General features: G+C 44.0%; 1 protein-coding gene across 3 annotated transcripts in view; it reads right to left on the reverse strand.

Annotated features, from left to right (window-relative positions):
* The window catches only part of grn (granulin precursor), a 48,723-nt gene that overhangs the window by 3,579 nt on the left and 22,228 nt on the right, over positions 1 to 22,916 (reverse strand). Inside the window, exons 8-12 of one of the 3 annotated variants that reach the window (XM_033035413.1) lie at positions 19,230 to 19,327; positions 15,977 to 16,207; positions 8,014 to 8,115; positions 6,993 to 7,121; positions 1,404 to 1,619 (exon numbers count right to left, since the gene is read on the reverse strand). In XM_033035413.1, coding sequence (XP_032891304.1) covers positions 1,404 to 1,619; positions 6,993 to 7,121; positions 8,014 to 8,115; positions 15,977 to 16,207; positions 19,230 to 19,327 — 776 coding nt within the window. Of the gene's footprint in view, positions 1 to 1,403; positions 1,620 to 6,992; positions 7,122 to 8,007; positions 8,116 to 15,976; positions 16,208 to 19,229; positions 19,328 to 22,916 lie in introns of all 3 variants that reach the window. The other 2 variants (XM_033035412.1, XM_033035414.1) reach the window with 2 other exon arrangements.

Below are 22,916 nucleotides of genomic sequence, written 5' to 3' on the forward strand. Positions count from 1 at the left end.
TGTTTAACAGAGGGTCCAGTTTACTTATTCAGTATCATTTAATAATTGAATTGTGGGACTGCAATATGATATAAACAGATATAAAACCAAACTAGTGTTAGGAATAATTGTAAAGCTCAGTGCCACCATTTACTGAGTTGATTGTCAAGGTAAGCCATGGGAAAATGCTGTGACACAGCAAAAATACTGAAGGTAGTGGAGGCCAATTCACAGGATATTTTCAAGAGAGATTTAGCTTTTAGGGCTAAAGGAATCAAGAGATATGGGGAGAAAGTAGGAATGGGGTACTGATTTTAGATGATCAGCCATGATCATATTGAATGGCAGTGCTGACTTGAAGGGCCAAATGGCCTACTCCTGCACCTATTTTTCTATGTTTCTAAATGCATGTGGATTTCATAAGTGATAGGCCATTCAGCACATCAAGTCAACTCTGCCATTCAATCATAGCAGACCCATCTGACCCCATTCTCCTGCCCTCCCCATAACACTGTATTAATCAAGAATCCATCAGTCTCTACCTTAAAAATATCCACTGACTTGGCCTCCACAGCCATCTGTGACAATGAATTCCAAAGATTCACCATCCTCTGACTAAATAAATTCATCCTCATCTCCTTTCTAAAGGTCCATTCTTTTATTCCGAGCCTATGACCTCTGGTCCCAGATTCTCTCACTAGTGGAATTTTTTTAGATTAAAGGTAATGTACAATGAGTTTTGGTTCAAGAGATAAGGACCTGGCTGTAATGTGCTGAAGAATCAGCTTCAGCACGTTATCCTTGCAGCAGTAATGAAAGGATATGATTTGTAGTTCCAACCAGCATTCTTCAACTGCTGATTAACCAATTTAGTGCACTATTGGGCATGGTCATGTGAGGATGCATTATGCCTTAATTTATTCACGTTATTTACTGGTGCTGGACAGTTAAAATAATATGGTTGGTGCAATCTTCTCACCACGTTACATTAAACCACAGTTTAAGTACCTTCAGCAACAATTCAGCTCAATTTAGCACCATCATTAAAGATAACATGGCATAGAGTGACACTGTGGAAGAGCAGCTGCCTCACAGCGCCGGAGACTTGGCTTCAATCCTAACCTCAGGTGCTATGTGTGAATGTTATATGTTCTCCCTGTGATCGCGTGGTTTTTCTCTAGGAGCTCTGGTTTCCTCCCACACTCCAAAGACGTGCAGGTTTGTAGGTTAATTGGCTTCTGTAAAATTGTAAATTGTCCCTACTGTGTGTAGGGTAGTGCTAGTGTACAGGGTGATCGCTGGTCAGCGCGGACTCAGTGGGCCAAAGAGCCTGTTCCCACGCGGTGCCTCTAAAGTCAACACTGACCAGTCCTGACGAGACAAACGGCGAGCGGCAGAAACTCTACGATTATTGAAGCACCTACTTGTTCATACGGACAGCAAGCCCAGCTGCCCGAGGCCACCTTGCAGCAAGTGGCTGGAAACGGGCACTGCACCTCGTCATCACATTTCACATCAGGGGCTGGCGACAGCTTGACAATCGCAGGTACGGAGACACTTTGTTTTTCACAGGTCTTGGATGCCAAGTCACAGGTGTAGCCATTTGGGCAGCAGTGCTCATGATCCTCACAGCAGACCGCCTGGAAGAGATGAGAACAATCTACAGCAACATCTCACTCAAGGCCCTCCCGCTCCAAGCAAATAAACTGAAGCCTTTTAAAAAATATCAAAAACACTTCTCAAACACAAAGTAATTTATGATTTTTAAAAATCCAACAGGGTGGGAAAAGCAGGTGCCATGGGGAAGATATTAAATCAAAACTGCTTGAAAGTTTATGGCATTACCATCTTCTAGCATGAACAGGATACATGCAACACAATGTGGATCTTTTATTAAATGTTTTAACCTATGTCATTAATACGACTTAAACTTGGTTCACTGATATTTTCAATTTACGTTTTGGGATGGCACGGTGACACAGAGGTAGAGTTGCTGCCTTACAGCGAATGCAGTGCTAGAGACCCAGGTTCAATACTGACTACGGGTACCTTAATTGGTACATGTGACAATAAAAGACCTTAACCGTTGAAACATTAATTGGCTTCTGTAAGTTGGCAAGTGTGTAGGATACAACTAGTGTACGGTTGATCAAGGGTCCTTTTCCATGCTGTATCTCTCAACTAAACAGAGTTTAAGGCTAATCAGATTCTCAGAGCACCTACACCACCAATTACTTGTATTCTGTAATTTAGTGCTTTGTCCCTGTCGGAATATCATGGGCTAAGAGGAATGAAAACTCCATTGTCCCAATGGTTTGGATCAACAAATGGAGACATTATCAAGTACATTAATATCAGAGGTTAATCACGAGATCTAGCAGGATGAAGTCTGAGCAATCACTCCATGGGGGTTTTAAGCAAAACAACCTAAATCTCCCACATCTTGAAATTTACAAAGAAACTAGGAACTGCAGATGCTGGTTTACAATATAATGACAAAGTGCTGAAGTAACTCAGCTGGGCAGGCGGCATCTCTGGTGAACATGGATAGGTGACCTTTCAAATCAGAATGCTTCGTCAGAGTTATTGTGGATTGTCGTGGTGGAGAAGCTTGTATGAACCCGAGTTCCTGAGAGCAATGCCGTCTGGAGCTATGCTCCTGGTAGGTCCACCCATGAGGAGGTCTCTGACAAAGAGCAATCCAACCAAGACCTCAAAGGTGGAACAGGCAGAGGAAGATGGCTGACCTTAGTGGACCCTGGCAAAAACCTGGACCCACTGCAGTTCACGTACCGCCACAACAGATCAACAGTGGATGCGATCTCGCTGGCCCTCCACTCCGCACTGGACCACTTGGACAACAAAAACCCATATGTCAGGCTGTTATTCATTGATTACAGCTCGGCATTTAACACAATCATCCCCTCCAAACTGGTTACCAAACTCGCAAAACTGGGTCTCTGCGCATCCCTCTGCAACTGGATCCTCGACTTCCTCATCCACAGACCAGTCTGTTCGTATTGGTGGAAATGTGTCAGCCTCGATAACAATCAGCACGGGAGCACCTCAAGGCTGCGTGCTCAGCCCCCTGCTGTACTCACTCTATACCCATGACTGCGTAGCGAACCACAGTGCGAACTCCATCATCAAGTTCGCTGACGACACCACTATTGTGGGGCGTATCACTGATGGGGATGAGTCAGAATACAGAAGAGAGATCGAGCAACTGTCCATATGGTGCCAGCGCAATAACCTGGCCCTCAACACCAGCAAAACCAAGGAACTGATTGTGGACTTTGGAAGGAGTAGGAGGGGGACCCACAGCCCCATTTATATCAACGGGTCGATGGTTGAAAGGGTCAAGAACTTCAAATTCCTGGGCGTGCACATCTCTGAAGATCTTTCCTGGTCCGAGAACACTAACGCAATTATCAAAAAAGCTCATCAGCGCCTCTACTTCCTGAGAAGATTACGGAGAGTCGGATTGTCAAGGAAGACTCTCTCTAACTTCTACAGGTGCACAGTCGAGTGCATACTGACCGGTTGCATCGTGGCTTGGTTCGGCAATTTGAGCGCCCTGGAAAGGAAAGGACTACAAAAAGTAGTAAACACTGCCCAGTCCATCATCGGCTCTGACCTTCCTTCCATCGAGGGGATTTATCGCAGTCGCTGCCTCAAAAAGGCTGGCAGTATCATCAAAGACCCACACCATCCTGGCCACACACTCATCTCCCTGCTACCTTCAGGTAGAAGGTACAGGAGCCTGAAGACTGCAACAACCAGGTTCAGGAATAGCTACTTCCCCACAGCCATCAGGCTATTAAACCTGGCTCGGACAAAACTCTGATTATTAATAACCACTTTCTGTTATTTGCACTTTACCAGTTTATTTATTCATGTGTGTATATATTTATATCATGGTATATGGACACATTTATCTGTTTTGTAGTAAATGCCTACTATTTACTGTGTGCTTAAGCAAAGCAAGAATTTCATTGTCCTATACAGGGACACATGACAATAAACTCACTTGAACTTGAACGTCACAACAGCTGGGAAAGCGGATGAAGGCTGCAACAGCAAAGAGTCTCCGGTCGTCTCCATGCCACCGGATCCTGATCCAAATCTGTCAAGGACCATGGGGTGACTGCCTGTGCAACAGTCTCCCCACGTTAAACAAAGTCACACACAGGCGTCCTCCATATAGCACCCTGGAGGGGTGAAGGAAAACACCAAATGCAAACCTCCACTGCCTTGTGGCTATTACCCTATTCAGGAAAGGTGAAGACTGGTACGGCAGAATACGCGGAGGAGACCACCATTTGGCGGTCCAACGGGTAGGAAGGTGGACCCAGCAAAGCGTCGTGGAGCGCATTTAGGGCACAATGTTCATGTTGAACACTGATGGCCGACCACTGCATCCTGACCTATCGCCAGCCATCATGACTATGTCTTGCCACTGGATCCAGATAGGCCGGGATGAGAGAGTGAGGCTGACGATTTGTGCAACTCTCCCTCACTATAATCCAAGTCAAGCGTAAGTCATGACTTCAGGACCCGTACCGCCCAACTGGGCAAAGGAAGATCACCACAGGAGCGAGTGCAGCTGGGAAGGGTGCACCGCAGAAGCTCAGAGGAAACGAGCCGCGCGCAAGTCTCGAGCCACTTCAACTTCTACTGCAGCACCCATCCAACTGTGACCCATATGTGGGCGAGCCTTCCGGGCCCAGATCAGTCTCACCAGTCACCTCCGGACCCACAAACAAAAACACTGAAGTCATGGTCTTCTTCGACTACGAAGGACCAACAACAACAACATTGTGGGGAGTGGGGGAGAAAGAAAGCTGGATAAGACTGGAAGGACAAAGCCTGGCAAGTAATAGGCAGATACAGGTGAGGGTTTTTGAGAGGCAGATCTTTGGACGAAGGCCAGAGATGAAAAGATAAAAAGGAGCGAGATAAGGATAGAAAATTGCAAATTGTGGCACCAGAGGAAGGAATGTAGGTGGAAGGGGGAGAAATGGGTGAAATGGGCATTGAGATGCTGCCTGACTTGCTGACTTGCAGCACGGTGTCTATTCTTGAAATTTACATTCCAGAAACACACCAGTGGGACTAAAACCCAGAGATGCCATTCACGGGAATTCTTCAATGGAAATATTTTTTTAAATGCAGAGTAAATATGAAAATACACCTCTTGTACACTGGTACCCGACATAGCCCTTTCCCCAGAGCAGCAATATATTATAGTGCCCTAGGTCCTCCAGTCAAAACACCCCAAGGAATGTGTCCTTGTACTTGCTCAAGGTGCTATGCCAAGAGGCGGACATGAAACCGTGCCATCCCCACTGCTGCATCAGGAACTCGACAGATGCCTGCTCACCCCTCTGCCGCATGCAACCATGCCAGGAATGTGGCATGAATTCCTGCCAATCCACTCAATGAATCACCCCGGTATCCAGTGTGGAAATGCTGCCTGTAAGGTCCGCTACTGAGCAAGCCCGGCTGAAATAGGGAGCACAGGGCAAGACATAGTTGGGATCTGACAATATCTGGTCACTCTATACTTCACACAAACTTCAGAAAAGCAGCCAATATAATCAAGGACCACTCACACAGCTTAGTCATTTTTCTCCCATCAGGCAGAAGATACTAAAGCTTGAAAGCACGTACCATCAGATTCAAGAACAACTTCTCCACTGTTATCAGACTCTTTAAGGGACCTCTTACTGTCGGCTCTTGCACTTTATATCGGCACGCTCGCTTTAACTGTGGCACTATATTCAGCAGTGTTTATTCCTTTGCACTACCCAATGTACTCAAGCATAGTATGATTGTGTGGATAGAATGCAAAACTTGTTTTTTAACATGACAATGATAAATTTATACCAATTCCATTGTATCGCCTTCATATGCAAACTGAAAACAGAGCTAAATGAGACAAATAAAGTTATTTCTTCTAACATTTATTTTTTTCACTTGATCTTTATTTATTTCATTAAAAGTATAAAAGAGCAAGAAATTAAGTTCAAAGCTTGACATCGTAGTTTTCCTTCCAAGTAACATACTTTAAGAGAAGAGGAGCAATAAAATATTTTCACCCAGTGTCTGGCACTCATTACCCTGAAAGATTTAGTGGAAACGGAATAAAGTACAATACAAGGAAATGCAGATGGTGGTTTCCAAAAACAAGAAAGAGCCGGCGTAACTCTGCAGGTATGAAAGCATCTCTGGAGAACATGTACAGGTAATGCTTTGGCTTGGAATCCTTCAGTATTTTGATGTACTTTAAGGGTCATGAGCTACAGAACTACAGACTAAATTGCAAGATGGAGTTAGGCTCTGATCAGAACAAAGCAGTCTGTGTTGTACATTTTTTACATTCTATGAATGTTATTTCATCTCACCTATAATTATACTTCATTTAAAGATAATTGCTTGTTGCATAATGACCATATTCATATCTTTCTTTCCCACGTGTAAGAATTGAGGTGCATGAGACACAAAGCTAAAACCCATGCAGCAAGAAACAGGGAAAAGGTAATGCATGTTTGTAAAACAAAGCAAGGCGGCATGGTGACACAGCGGTAGAGTTACTACCTTACGGCGCCAGACACCCGGTTTCTAGACGTGCTGCTTGCACGGACTTGTATGTCCTCCCCGTGACCACGTGGGTTTTCCCCGGGTGCTCCGGTTTCCTCCCACACTCCAAAGATGTAGAGGTTTGTAGGTTAATTGGCTTTGGCAAAGATTGCCAATTGTCCCTAGTGTTTAAGATAGTGTTGGTGTACGGGGATTGCAGGTCCGCGCGGACTCGGTGGGCCGAAGAGCCGGTTTCCGCGTGGTGTCTCTAAACTATACAAATGGAAACTAATACAGAAAAGACGATGTGCATGCATACAGAAATTAATGCACCAGCCACATGTGAAGCACCAAGGCAGTATGGCATGAATGAACACACAAGCATTCACGCAGATGGCACGAAGAAATATAACCAAGCAGTGACAACTAACCTGTAGAAGAGGGCAGCAGGCCCAGGATCCTGAGGTCAACTTGCAGCAAGTCGAGCCTGATTGACACTTCACAGTTTCATCACACTGGACATCTAAGGCTTCGCTTTTCACAATACTTGGCATCTTTGTAAAGTAGTAAAGTAAAGTAAATTTATTTATATAGCACGTTTAAATCAACTCGCGTTGAGACCAAAGTGCTTTACATAGAAAAAAAATAATTAAGCTACCGTACATCCATAGAAAAATTAAAATTAAGAAAAATGACACAACATATTGTATAATTCAACACAAATGTCCCCCTACAACAGAATAAAAAATTTCCACTGTGGGGAAAGGCATCAGAAAGTTCAGTCCTCTCCCTCTGTGATCACCCGAGGTCGGGGCCTATTTGTGGCCTCCGCAGCCAGTCCGATGTTTTCAGGCCCTCTTGCCAGAAAGCTGGAATGCCGGCATCGGGTGAACACTCCTCGGCGGCTTGGAAATGTCTGGAGCGGCCGCTTCCTCCCCGGAGACCGCGGCACCCGAAGTCTTCAGACCGCGCTGGTTGGAGCTCCGACTCTGGTGATCTCGAATCCCAGGCTCCGCGGTGTTTAAATCCAGCGCCGCCTGCGACTGGACGCTCCGCAGCCACAGCTCCTCGGTTGTTGGTCGGCGGTCACAGTACTCCGGAGCTTACCGCACGGTGACCCGGTAAGGCATCACCCACTCCGTGTTGGTGTCCCAGCGCTGCACCGCCGCCGAAGCTGTAGTCCCGGCCGATCCCGACAGGAAACGCTGCAACAGTCTGATGGTAGGCCGCGAGGAAGGGGCGAAGAAGCAGCTCGGAGGGAAACCGCCTCTCCGACCAGGTAGGGACCAGGAAAAGTTTCCCCCTTCCCCTCCCCCCACATAAAAGAAGACCTCCAACAAACATTTTGTAGTAACAGGACTAAAAATAAAAATAAAAAAGGGTGAAAGGACGGACTGCAGGCAGAGCAGCCATACACAACGGCGCCCCACTCCTGCAGTCCGCCATCTTTGTTAATAGGGGGATAGAAATACTGCCTTTGTGACAGAGCTGTGCTTGAACATCACATGTATAACCATTGGGGCAGCAATGAATATGATCGCCACAGCAAACTCCCTGATAGAGAAAAGAAATACTGCTATATCTCAAAACCCAAGTCATAATCCACAAAATGTTATTCTAAAATAAAGCTGATTAAGTAGCTTCACTCTAACAATCTACTTCTGGGAATAAATATCCTGTTTCCATCCTCAGATTTATTTTCCACATTGAACCACAAGATATGCAGCACAAATCCTTAGCAGCTGTGCAATACATTGGATGACCTGGCTCTCACCAAAACCAAATGTCATCAAAAATGCACTTTCCCCCCCTAAAAAATGATCTCATACTTGGTACAAAGCATACCATGTCACAATTGGCTGCATTAGCTTTTCTTCTATTGCTCTCCAGATTGGAGGCGTTGTTGAAGTGTCACATGGCTCAATACTTAATCATATGACGAGAAGGTCTAGGATTCAAGCCACACTATAAAACAAGTCATTCTTGCATCAGAAACGACCTGTTGCAGTACTGAAGGAGTGCTGCATTGCCAAGGGCATTATTTGAGACAAGACCTTCTGGTGGACAAATGAACTCTTCTGCTAACCTTCAAGCCACAAAGAGGATAAGATATTGTTTTGCAAAAACAGTCACGATAATATGCAAAAGGAGCAAATGACCAAAATACAAAGAGAAACTTAAGGGGCCTGTCTCAGTTTGCGATTTTTTTCTGCGACTGCCGGCGTCATTGACTCGCGTATCAGGGTCGCCAGAAGATTTTGAACATTTCAAAATCCAGCGGCCACAGAAAAAATGTTGCGACACTTGAGGAAACACCGTGCGTCAATACGCCACCACGTGCGTCACCGCCTCAACTTTTTTGGTAACATGATGCGTCAGTCAATGATGCCGGCAGTCGCCTAAGAAAATCGCCAAGTGAGACAGGCCCTTAAATCATCTTCAAGTATCGTAGAAGCAGACAGCATGTCCCCCACATCCCACAGTTCAGCTGACACCATGGAGTGCTTGTTCGGCAGCTTGTAATTTCACAACACAGTATTAGTCACCTTGTCTAGGACACCACTTTTTGATGAAGACTTCTTAATAGCAAATAAAAACAGAGGCAAGAATTTTTCCACCCCATCCCATCCAGAACAAGTCTGGAACTTCCAGAATGCAAAGGTGCTACACGCAGTAACCACGCTCACATTTACAGTGCCCTCCATAATATTTGGGACAAAGACCCATCATTTATTTATTTGCCTCAGTACTCCACAATTTGAGATTTGTAATAGAAAATAAATCACATGTAGTTAAAGTGCACATCAGGAGAGAGCTAGATAGGGCTCTTAAAAATAGCGGGGTCAGGGGATATAGGGAGAAGGCAGGAACGGGGTACTGATTGGGGATGATCAGCCATGATCACATTGAATGGCAGTGCTGGTTCGAAGGGCCAAATGGCCTACTCCTGCACATATTGTCAGATTTTAAGAAAGGCCATTTTTATACATTATGGTTTCACCATGTAGAAATTACAGCAGTGTTTATACATAGTCTCCCCATTACAGGGCACCGTAGTGTTTGGGACACAGCAATGTCATGTAAATGAAAGTAGCCATGTTTAGTATTTTGTTGCATATCCTTTGCATACAATGGCTGCTTGAAGTCTGCGATTCATAGACATCACCAGTTGCTGGGTGTCTTCTCTGGTGATGCTCTGCCAGGCCTGTATTGCAGCTATCTTTAGCTTATGCTTGTTTAGGGGGCTAGTCCCCTTCAGTTTTCTCTTCAGCATATAAAAGGCATGCTCAATTGGGTTTAGATCAGGTGATTGACGTGGCCACTCAAGAATTGACCGTTTTTTAGCTTTGAAAAACTCCTTTGTTACTTTAGCAGTATGTTTTGGATCATTGTCTTACTGAAGAATGAACCACCGGCCAATGAGTTTTGAGGCATTTGTTTGAACTTGAGCAGATAGGAAGAGTCTGTGCATTTCAGAATTCATTATGCTACTACCATCAGCAGTTGTATAATCAATGAAGATAAGTGAGCCAGTTCCTTCAGTTGCCATACATGCCCAGGCCATAACACCCTCACCACCGTGTTTCACAGATGAGGTGGTATGTTTTGGATCTTGGGCAGTTCCTTCTCTCCCCCATACTTTGCTCTTGCCATCACTCTGATATAAGTTAATCTTTGTCTCATCTGCCCACAAGACCATTTTCCAGAACTGCAGTTGCTCTTTTAAGTACTTCTTGGCAAACCGTAATCTTGCCATCCTATTTTTGCTGATATCCAGTGGTTTGCATCTTGCAGTGTAGCCTCTGTATTTCTGTTCATTAAGTCTTCTACGGACAGTGATCATTGACAAATCCACACCCGACTCCTGAAGAGTGTTTCTGATCTGTCGGACAGTTCGGGGATTTTTCTATATTATAGAGAGCTGTCGTCAGCTGTGGAGGTCTTCCTTGGCCTGCCAGTCCCTTTGCGATTAGTAAGCTCACCAGTGCCCTCTTTCTTCTTAATGATGCTCCAAACAGTTGATATTGGTAAGCCTAAGGTTTGGCTGATGTCTCTAACAGTTCTATTCTTGTTTCTTAGTCTCATAATGGCTTCTTTGACTTCATTGGCACAACTTTGGTCCTCATGTTGATAAACTGCAATAAAAGTTTCCAAAGGTGATGGAAAGACTGGAGGAAAGACTAGGTGCTGAGAGCTCTCTTGTACCTGCATTAAGGAGGCAATTAAACACACCTGAGCAATTACAAACGCCTGTGAAGCCATGCGTCCCAAACATCATGGTGCCCTGAAATGTGGGGGACTATGTAGAAACACAGCTGGAATTTCTACATGGTGAAACCAAAATGTATAAAAATGGCCTTTATTAAAATCTGACAAATTGAACTTCAACCACATGGAATTTTTTCTATTACAAATCTCAAATTGTGGAGTACAGAGGCAAATAAATAAATGATGCGTCTTTGTCCCAAACATTATGGAGGGCACTATAACAGCAATGGGATATTTAAAGACCCGTGATCTGCAAGCCCTTAAACCTAACGCCGGAATGTGCGTTTAGACAGTAGCTTTTCTCAATTGTGATGTACATAATCACGATTTTAAATAAGCCTATCAAAAAATGTAAGGCATTAACAGATCAGCGAAAAAACAAGTCATCGATGAATGATAGGTGAATTGTATACCAGGAGTGAAGTTAGAATGAGTTTAAGGATGGTATGATTAAGGATGATATTTTTAAGGATGGGAGAGTAAAGAAGTCTCTCTGGCGGCAATAGAGGAAAAGGTAGGCAGGGAAACAGTGCAGGACAAGGAGGTGTTTAGCGAAAAAATAAATGTAAAATTCAGCTAAAATCTGTAGGTTATGAATTATACATTTTATTATAATTTATATGCAGGAAAAATGTTCCCGATGCCAAGGGAATCCAGAACCAGGGGGTCACAGTTTAAGAATAAGGGGAAGGCCATTTGGGACTGAGATGAGGAAAGGTTTTTTCACCCAGAGAGTTGTGAATCTGTGGAATTCTCTGCCACAGAAGGCAGTGGAGGCCAATTCACTGGATGTTTTCAAGAGAGTTAGATATAGCTCTAAGGGTTAACGGAATCAAGATATATGGGGAAAAAGCAGGAACGGGGTACTGATTCTGGATGATCAGCCAAGATCATATCATATGGCCTACTCCTGCACCTATTTTCTATGTTTCTATATGCAAGTCTTTGAATGTGATCAAAATTTTAAAAATAGAATTTTACTGTGACAAAAGCTTGATTTCATATTTTCTTAGTTGAAAGGCAAAGCTTAAGGCTGGGATAAATTAATAAGGTTAAGAGGAAGAAATGGAAATAATTATAATTCTAGTCAAATGGCGAAGATGAAACAGGTGAGGGAAAGTCGAACACCAGGGGCAGGTTAAGAACATCACGGACTGTAGGAGGGAGAAACATAGGAACATAGAAAATAGATGCAGGAGGAGGCCATTCGGCCCTTCGAGCCAGAACCACCATTCATTGCGATCATGGCTGATCGTTCCCAATCAATACCCCGTGCCTGCCTTCTTCCCATCTTCCTTGATTCCACTAGCCCTGATTCCTAGAGCTCTATCTAGCTCTCTTAAATCCATCTAGTGATTTGGCCTCCACTGCCCTCTGTGGCAGGAAATTCCACAAATTCACAACTCTCTGGGTGAAAAAGTTTCTTCTCACCTCAGTCTTAAAAGGCCTCCCCTTTATTCTAAGACCTCCCCTTTATTCTAAGAAGTGTGGCAGATTGAGAGGGGGAGAATTGGAGCTGTCTTAGGAAGTTTGACTTGTTTTAGTAAGGTTCGGTAGGGTTTGACAATTCCTCCTTCAGCCTCAGGACCAAAAAGATGCCAAATATCAAACAGGCTTCCTCTGTGGCTAATCAGATGTGTAAAGTTTCTGCATTTTAAAGGGGACAGAAAGGGAAGTTAGCAGAAGAATCCCTCCAACCCAAGGTAAAGGATAATTCTGCAGCATGCCTATACTGCTGCACTAACATCACTACACCAGTGTCAGACATGCTGCCTTCATTTTATTTACATTCATTACTTTAGCGCCATGGGAACAGAAGCACTCATGTTCTCAACAGAGCCCTACCTGAAGATTACACAAGGAGACATTGGGACAGCAGTGTACAAGATCTTCACAGCACATTGCAGGCTGCAGCAAAGTTAAATCAAATTAAGATGTGACTGCCAAGAGACAAGTCAATGTCTGCCGTAAGAGTCTACGTGAAACCCAAAAGTCGTCATCCTGAAATAAGGATAGCAGGACAGTATCATAATCTCAGTTCGATACCCAGCCACCTGCACGTCAGAATCCCACTCCAGGCTTTTGTCCATTTCCCCTAACATTAATGCAGCTTGAAATTTTCTGGCTCAACTTCCCATGGTCAGTAAATCCCATGACCCAGCACGTTTTAAACCTAATCTGTAGCTGAGTAACTCTTACCAGTATACCTTTTGCAAACTCAGCAGACAGCCAATGCTGCCGGTTTAACAGAAACAGGTTACAAACAGTTCTTGGAACCCATACGTAACCTGGGGATACCTCTACTTAAGAATAGTTCTCCTGCTCAGGGGACAATCAGGGACAATTTTTGTGGTCCAGCATCAGTCTGGTCTCAAGGGTGACAGACTAAATAGTGTCGACTAATTTAAACACAATCTAATTTAAACATAAGATAGACCAGTTATTTGAAAACAGCATACTGGTTGAATCGTACGTCTCTTCCACCAGCTATTGCATACTCACTGCAGTGATTGTTAGCAAAGCTTTTCAGTGTCCTCCTGAAAGAATGTGGGTTGGCCCTCATATAGAGGATTTAAGAGGCTTTTAGATAGGCACATGGACATGCAGAGAATAGAGGGATATAGATTACGTGCAGGCAAATAAGAGTTGATCTTAACATCATGTTCAGCACAAGCATTGTGGGCCGAGGGTACAATAGGTACACAAAATGCTGCAGTGACTCAACGGGTCATCTCTGGAGAAAAGGAATAGGCGGCATTTCGGGCGAGACCCTTCTTCAGACCCATTTCCATGTTCGACATAATGCCTCATACCAGTCAAAGCTGTTGAAAATTGAAGGACTGTATGGTTTCACTCTAATTTAGTTCCCAAAATACAAACACAAGAAACTGTAGATGCTGGAATTTTGAGCAAAAAGCAAATTGCTGGAGGAACGCAGCAGCCCGAGCAACATCTGCGGAAAGTGAATGGACAGGCAATGTTTTGGGTCGCGATCAAAATGTCATCCGTCCATTTCCCTCCACAGATGTTGCTTGACCTGTGCAGCCCCTCAATAAATGGCATCACATTAACTTTTCTGTTCACAAAATATCAATGGAATGGAGGTTGTTTGACCTGAAACTGCAATAGCACCCATAACCCCAGTGGGAGCTGTACATATACTGAACGAACACTCCAAACCTACACAAAATAGTAAGTACTCAGAAGACAGTAGATTCAATAGGACCCTCATTTCCTGAACAGTGTTTTTTTCAGGTAACAACTGAATCTACAGTGCATTCAGAAAGTATTCAGACCCCTTCACTTTTTCCACATTTTAGTATGTTACAGCCTTAGTCTAAAACTGATTAAATTCATTTTTATCATCAATCTATACACAATACCTCATAATAAAAAAGCAAAAACAGGTGTTTGGAAATTTTTGCAAAGTAATTAAAAAGAAACAACTGAAATATCACATTTACATAAGTATTCAGACCCTTTACTCAGTACTTTGTTGAGGCACCTTTGGCAGTGATTACAGCCTCAAGAAGGGTTTCGAAGAAGAGTCTGAAGAAGGGTCTCGACCAGAAATGTCACCTATTTTCGCTCCATAGATGCTGCCTCACCCGCTGAGTTTCTCCAGCATTTTTGTCTACCTTTGATTTTTCCAGCATCTGCAGTTCCTTCTTAAACAACAGCCTCAAGTCTTCTTGGGTATGACGCTACAAGCTTGGCACACCTATTTGGGTAATTTATCATTCTTTTCTGCAGATCCTCTCAAGCTCTGTCAGGTTGGATGGGGAGCGTCGATGCACAGCTATTTTCAGGTCCCTCCAGAGAAGTTCGATCGGGTTCAAGTCCAGGCTCTGGCTGGGCCACTCAAGGACATTCAGACTTGTCATGAAGCCACTCTGCGTTGTCTTGGCTGTGTACTTAAGGTCGTTGTCCTGTTGGAAGGTGAACCTCCACCCACGTCTGAGGTCCAGAACGCTCTGGAGCAGGTTTTCATCAAGGATCTCTCTGTACTTTGCTCCGTTCATCTTTCCCTCGATCCTGAGTAGTCTGCCAGTTCTTGCCGCTGAAAAGCAACCCCACAGCATGATGCTGCCACCACCATGTTTCACCGTAGGTATGGAATTGGCCAGGTGATGAGCGGTGCCTGGTTTCCTCCAGACGTGACGCTTGGCATTCAGGCCAGAGAGTTCAATCTTGGTTTCATCAGACCAGAGAATCTTGCTTCTCATGGTCTGAGAGTCCTTTAGGTACCTTTTGGCAAACTCCAAGCGGGCTGTCATGTGCCTTTTACTGAGGAGTGTCATCTGTCTGGCCACTCTACCATAAAGGCCTGATTGGTGGAGTGCTGCAGATATAGTTGTCCTTCTGGAAGGTTCTCCCATCTCCACAGAGGAACTCTGGAGCTCTGTCAGAGTGACCATCGCGTTCTTGGTCACCTCCCTGACCAATGCCTTTCACCCCCGATTGCTCAGTTTGGCCAGACGGCCAGCTCTATGAAGAGTCCTGGTGGTTCCAAAGTTTTTCCATCTAAGAATGACGGAGGCCATTGTACTCTTCGGGACCTGCAATGCTGCAGAAATTGTTTTATACCTTCCTTGTTTTATACCAGATCTGTGTCTCGACACAATCCTGTCTCGGAGGACCACGGACAATTCCTTCGTCTTTTGAGTGTCATAGCAAAGACTCTGAATACTTATGTAAATGTGATATTTCAGCTATTTATTTTTAATTACTTAAACTTTCTAAACACCTGTTTTCGCTTCTTCATTCTGGGGTATTGTGTGTAGATGATAAAAAAAATCAATTTTTAATGGATCCATTTTAAAATAAGGCTGCAACGTAACAAAATGTGGAAAAAGTGAAGGTCCGAATACTTTCTGAATGCACTGTATGCTGTAGATAACATTAACTTACTCAACAACATCCCTGATCCAGTTAAAGTTGTACAAGTGTGCCTTCCAATGGGGCTATAAGTCTGGCCCAGCCGACTTATATTACAAACAAGCCACTTTTACATGCATTTCATATGGGGAACATTAATGCTTGTACCAATGAAGATTCCTTAAATGAATTGGATAGCTATTCTCCATAACAGATACAAATGTCATTGTTCGCCCATTACAATTAAAGATTTGTTTTTAGAACTAACCAATGGGATAGGGCAGCATCCCCAGTCCCCAGAAGGTTTCTTGCAGCAGGTGACACCTGCGGGGCAGCTCGTGGTAGCATTACACTTCACATCGATCATGGCACCTTTCACAATAGCTGGCATTTTGGTCCTCCAGCGCATGGAAGCATGCTTCCCCTGACAACCTCCAGTCTCACCAACACACGTCGTTCCTTGTGGACAGCAGTGTATTTTATCACTACAACAAACTGCCTGATGGGAGAATAAAGAAAACTTATTGTAGTACAATTAAATATTGTCACAAAAATAATAAGTACTGTTATTTTAAATCATTACAATGTTTAAGACTTTATATTCCTGACTATTATAGTCATACAGCATGGAAACAGGCCCTGCAGCCCAACTTGCTCACACCGACTAACATGTCCCATCTACACTAATCCCACCTGCCCGTCTTTGGCCCATATCCCTCTAAACCTGCCCTATCCATGTACACAATTGTTTCTTAAACGTTACAATAGTCCCTGCCTCAACTAACCCCTCTGGTAGCTCGTTCCATACACCCACCTCCCTCTGGGTCCAAGTTAAGACCAAAGTTGGACCCATGAAGACTGAAAAGGGTGAATTTATTATGGGGAACAAGGAAATGGCAGATGAGTTGAACAGGTACTTGGGATCCGCCTTCATGAAGGAGGACACAAAATCAATCTTCCTGATGTACTAGCCAGAGGGTCTGGGGTGATGAAAAAACTGAAGGAAATCCACATTAGACAAGAAATGGTGTTGGGTAGACTGATGGGACTGAAGGCTGATAAATCCCCAGGGCCTGATGGTCTGCATCCCAGGATGCTTAAGGAAGTGGCTTTAGAAATCGTAGACGCATTGGTGATCATTTTCCAATGTTCTATAGATTCAGGATCAGTTCCTGTGGATTGGAGGGTATCTAATGTTATCCCACTTTTCAAGAAAGCGGGAGAGAGAAAACAGGAAATTATAGACCAGTTAGCCTGCCATCGGTGGTGGGGAAGTAGCTGGGGTCAATCTTAAAAGATGAAATAGCGGCACATTTGGACAGCAGTAACAGGATCGGTCCATGTCAGCATGGAAATTACGAAGGGGAAATCATGCTTGACTAATCTTCTAGAAATTTTTGATGATGTAACTAGGAAAATGGACAAGGGAGAGCCAGTGGATGTAGTGTACCTGGACTTTCAGAAAGCATTTGATAAGGTCCCACATTGGAGATTAGTGGGCAAAATTAGGGCACATGGTATTGGGGGTAGTGTGCTGACATGGATAGAATATTGTTTGGCAGACAGGAAACAAAGAGTAGGAATTAACGGGTCCCTTTAAGAATGGCAGGCAGTGACTAGTGGGGTACCGCATGGCTCGGTTCTGGGACCGCAGCTATTTACAATATATATTAATGATTTAGATGAAGGGATTACAAGTAACATTAGCAAATTTGCAGATGACACAAAGCTGGGTGGCAGTGTGAACTGTGAGGAGGATGCCATAAGAATGCAGGATGACTTGGACAGGTTGGGTGAGTGGGCAGATGCAGTTTAATGTGGATATATGTGAGGTTATTCACTTTGGAAGCAAAAACAAAAGCAGATTATCTAAATAGTGTCAAGTTTGGGAAAAGGGGAAGTACAACGGGATCTGGGGGTCCTTGTTCATCAGTCAATGAGTGTAAGCATGCAGGTACAGCAGGCCATGAAGAAAGCGAATGGCATGTTGGCCTTTATAACAAGAGGAATCAAATATAGGAGCAAAGAGGTCCTTCTGCAGGGCCCTAGTGACACCACACCTGGAGTATTGTGTGCAGTTTTGGTCTCAAAATTTGAGGAAGGACACTCTTGCTATTGAGGGAGTGCAGTGTAGGTTCACAAGGTTAATTCCCGGGATGGCGGGACTGTCATATGCTGTGAGGATGGAGCGGCTGGGCTTGTATTCTCTGGAATTTAGAAGGATGAGAGGTAATCTTATTGAAGCATATAAGATTAAAGGTTTGGACATGCTAGAGGCAGGAAACATGTTCCCGATGTTGGGGGAGCCCAGAACCAGGGGCCACAGTTTAATAATAAGGGGTAAGCCATTTAGAACGGAGATGAGGAAACAGTTTTTCACACTGAGAGTTGTGAGTCTGTGGAATTCTCTGCCTCAGAGGGCGGTGGAGGCCGGTTCTCTGTATACTTTCAAGAGAGAGCTAGATAGGGCTCTTGAAGATAGCGGATATGGGGAACAGGGTACTGATTGTGGATGATCAGCCATGATCACATTGAATGGCGGTGCTGGCTTGAAGGGCCGAATGGCCTACGCCTGCACCTATTGTCTATTGTGTGAAGGTATTCTTCTGGGCAAACCCAAGCAAATGAGAGAATGAGAGAAGCAGGCAGAGGTGAGCACCATGTGTTTTGTTAACAGTCCCAGGAGTAAACGCCGCTGGTAATTGCAATGCATGAAGTATCTTAATTTTTGGTAAGGAAATTACTTAAAGTTTATGTCAAAGCCCACGCATTGATCCCGATTTTGGGTTACAAAAACGACACAACTATTAACGTTTGCTATAACAGTGCAAAATCAAGCAATTTCTGAAGTGTATGCAGTTGGACACAGGAATGACAATATTAAACTAATGGATAATTAATTCTTACGTTTTGTGCAGCGACATTACATTTTGCTTTCACCTAAATAAATTCCGTACACATCTTCCCAAAAGCTGGAATTTTATACGCTACAGGTGCGCCTTTTATGGTTCTTTACGAGATTAGCAGAGTCATGTTTGCAGGTCAAGTTCAAGCCTGCTCTTACCCAACAAACATGTAAATATTGTCAGCTCGATGCACTACAGCGATCGTAATAATCAAATCACTTTTCCCCAAAACCCAGACAACTGAAATTTGATGCAGCATTCTTCAGACTCCTAATAAAGAGCCACTAACTCAGCATAGATCAGCAGAGAATCATTCATCAATCTGTGGGGCTCAGGTGCTCAATGATTTTTGAAGGAGGAGGAGATAGTTGAGGCAGGGACTATCGCAACGCTTAAGAAACAATTAGACAGGTGCATGGACAGGACAGGTTTAAGGTAATATGGGCCAAATACAGGCAGGTGGGACTAGTGTAGATGGATCATGTTGGTCGGTGTGGGCAAGTTGGGTCAAAGGGCCACCTCAAAGTTGTCAACCTATTGTGTCAGGAGATTCCCAACATTACAGATGGGCTGAAAAAAAAGTAGTTACACATTTCAAGTGGGCAAATCTCTTACATCTGGCAAAGGACAACACCCATACTCTCCTGAGGACATCACGCAGCAGGTTGCATTTCCAGGGCAGAACACAGTCCCATTGCACTGCACATTATGAACTGCAAAGAAAACATGATAAGGTTGAACAAAACTAGAAAATCATCAAGGGAGGAAGAAAATAAAAGGACGATGAGAAAGGAACAGGAGGCAGTAATAATTAAATTCTCATGTGTGATGGAATTTACAAAAACTCAAGGCATTAGCAAGTTCAAACATCTCTTAGGCTACAAACTTGAAATAGTTTATTTATTTGAAAGACTGAAAGAAAGATCTTGTTTCCATCAATTGACTGAAAGTCTACCACAATTGGAGCATATCTGTTGTATAATAGCAAAGAACACTTTCATTCAACCAAAGCATCTCAGCATTGAAAGGTTATAATCAGTCTAAGAGGATGTAAAATTTGTGCCTATTTATTGAGCAAGTCAAGAGCTCAGTATAAGTTATAAATGTTGGGAAGTCCAGAGTCATAGCTGTACAACGTGGAAACAGGCCCTTTGGCCCACCTTGTCCATGCCTACTTGGCATTCTGGGCTAGTCCCATTTACCTGCAATTGGCCCATATCCCATATTTCTGTCTATATGTTCTTAAAAAGTCATATTTATATCTGCTTCAATACTTCCTCTGACAGCTTGTTCCAGATATGGAGTGAAAAAGCTGCCCCCGAGGTCTCTCTTCGATCTCTCCCCACTCATCTTAAGCCTATGTCCTCTAGTCTAGTTTTATAATCCTCTACCTTGGGAAAAAGGCTGTGACCGTTCACTTTATCCATGCCCCTTATGATCTGGTACACCTGAATTAGGCCACCCCCCAGCCTCCCACATTCCAAAGTGTACGCAAACTCGAGGTTGGGATTGGAGGGCTTCAAATTTCTTCAAATTTACCAAGTTATTAAGCCTTGAATACATTAAAATTCTGCCATTCAGCCCCGGGGTCTCTCTTGCCGTTTGGTCACTCATGAATGTTTCACGATTCCATTTGCCTACCTTAGTGTTAACGACATTTCAATATTTCTTGGCCAGTCGTTTGGGAGAGAGGTTGACTTAATCTCACTTCCAATTTTATAGTTCTGAGGTGGCCAATGTGGTTTACACAGACTCTTCCACAGATAGGGTACGTGATGGCTAGTGGTTGAACAGTGGATCATTTATAAGATGTGTTCCAATCTCTGCTCCGTCAGTCTGGTAATTACTTCTATAAAGACCTCAGAATAGTCTGGTTGGAAAATCTGGTGTTGGGCATGTGGATGGCACAGCTAGCTCAATATAGCCCAATTGTGCAACCATGCTTTCATTCCAAGACACAGAGGTGGGGCAACTAGCAGGTCAGACTGCATTCTCTGAAGAACATGGGTAGGTGACATTTTGGGTCAGGACTCTTCTTTAGACAAAATACTCCAGCACTGTCAATTTTTGTACTGTTGAATTACTCCAGCTTTGTCGTTTTGTAAACTAACACCTGAAGCTCCTTCCGTCTACAAGCTTTCATTCTGATTGGAAAGGTGTTGATGTCTATTTGCTTTTATGTCCAGAAAATTGGGAGAATTTTGCAGAGATGGCATTGCTAGAAATTATTTTAATGAAATGCTTGCTGCAGGCATTCCAGGATTTATAATAGGGCAGGGATCACTGTAACCTGGTCAACTATGAGTTTCCTAAAACTGCAAATGCCTGCATCTGTGCATCCCACGGAGCATCAAACACACTTCCCTGGTAAAGCTGGCCGTGATCTTCAAATATCCTTTACCTCAATTGACCAAAGGCACAATGAAGGCAGTGAAAAATGTCAATGTCAACCTTTGCCTCGACGGCAGGCCTGTAAAATATCCTCACATCTGGTAATTACCAGACTGATGGAGCAAAGATCGGAGCACATCAAACATTCAAACAGACTAACATGGTGGCAGCGTGTCAAGCGCTATTGGGAAAAGGAAGGGGAATGGGGTTGAGGGGAAAGATTGATCAACCATAATTGAATGGCGGAGTAGACTTGATGGGGCAAACGGCCTAATTGTGCTCCTATAACCTATGAACATGAATAAATTAAGGAATATCTATGATACGGTGTAGACCAGGAGAGTTAGAATAAAAGACGAGGTGGTGTTGCGAGTTGAAGGACAGTGGTAAAAGCATTATGTACAAAATGATACAGGGATTAATGAATCATATCTGGGAAGCTTATAAATGTGCAAAGCACCACCTCCCAAATTAGAAGGAAAATTAATGGTAGAAAAGCTATCAACTGCCATGCGGCATTACTGAAGTCTAATCTGGAGGGATTAAAATGCTCAGAAAGACAAGGGAGAACAGAGTTAAGCTTTGCTGGAAGAGTATAGAAGGAATAGGAATACATTTTTAGTGTTTAATTTAGTTTTAGACATTCGAGATATTGAATTGAATATGGAATACATTTTACAGTGGCGGCGCCTAACGGCAGCGGCTCGACTACAGTCGTCTATTTTTTTTATTTTTGTCTTGTTAAATGTATGTCTTGAGTTCGTTTTTATTATTTTTTTTAGCTGTGCATATGTGGGGGGTGGTGGGGGGGCTGTGGGGGAAACCGTTTTAAATCTCTTCCCTGTGCGGAGACCCGACTATTCCCTGTCGGGTCTCGGATGTCGTTGGGCCTAACATCGTGGAGCAGCGGCGACCTCCAGCCGGGACTAACCTGAGGGCTCCAGTTGCAGAGCCTGCGGAACTGACATCGCGGAGCTGGCCAACTTTGGAGCGGGAAGAGTTGTGGTGGCGCGCGGCTGCGACCCGACTTTGGAGTTCGGAGGCACCGGCCACAGACCCCGTGGACGGGAACATCGGGAGCTCGCAGGTCCCTGGTGGGAGACCGCTTTTCCGAGCTCCGCAACGGCGACTTCTCCCGCTGGAATCGCGGGTTTAAGGACATGGAGCCGGGGCCTAACATCGCCCGGCGTGGCTTAAACGGCCTCAGGACTTACCATCGCCCGCCGGGGGCTTTAACATCGGAGCCCCAGTTCGCCTCAACACTGCAGTTGGACTGCTGGACCACGGGAGAAGGAACAAAGGGAAGATAAAGACTTTGCCTTCCATCACAGTGAGGAGATGTTGGAGACTCACTGTGATGGATGTTTATGTAAACTGTGTTAAGTGTGGGTCATGGATTGTTTTGTAATGTAAAAAACTGTAGAAATTATATTTCGTTCAAACCTAGGTTTGAATGACAATAAATTGCATTCTATTCTATTCTATTCTATTCTATTATTAGCCAAATATGTATACGTAAAAGGAATTTGCCATGGTGCTTTGCTCGCAAGTCACAACAAGATATACAGTAGACAATTAAAAATAAAACATTATGATTTAAATATGTGAAGAATGAAATAAAATACAGGAGCAGAAGGAGGCTACAGACTTTTGGCCGTTGCCTAGAGCTACTGCTCGTGGAAAAAAAATCTGTTTTAATGGCTAGCTGTGGCAGCTTTGACAGTCTGGAGTCGCCTTCCAGAGGGAAGTGCTTCAAATAGTTTGTGGCCAGGGTGAGACAGGTCAGAGATGATCTTCCCCGCTCGCTTCCTGGCCCCTGCAGTGTATAGTTTGTCGATGTGGGGAAGGTTGCAGCCAACAACCTTCTCAGTTGATCGAATGATGCGCTGCAGGATGTCATGCTTGGTGGCA

The sequence above is a fragment of the Amblyraja radiata genome, chromosome 16 (assembly GCF_010909765.2).
Source record: "Amblyraja radiata isolate CabotCenter1 chromosome 16, sAmbRad1.1.pri, whole genome shotgun sequence".
Taxonomy (NCBI): Eukaryota; Metazoa; Chordata; class Chondrichthyes; order Rajiformes; family Rajidae; genus Amblyraja; species Amblyraja radiata.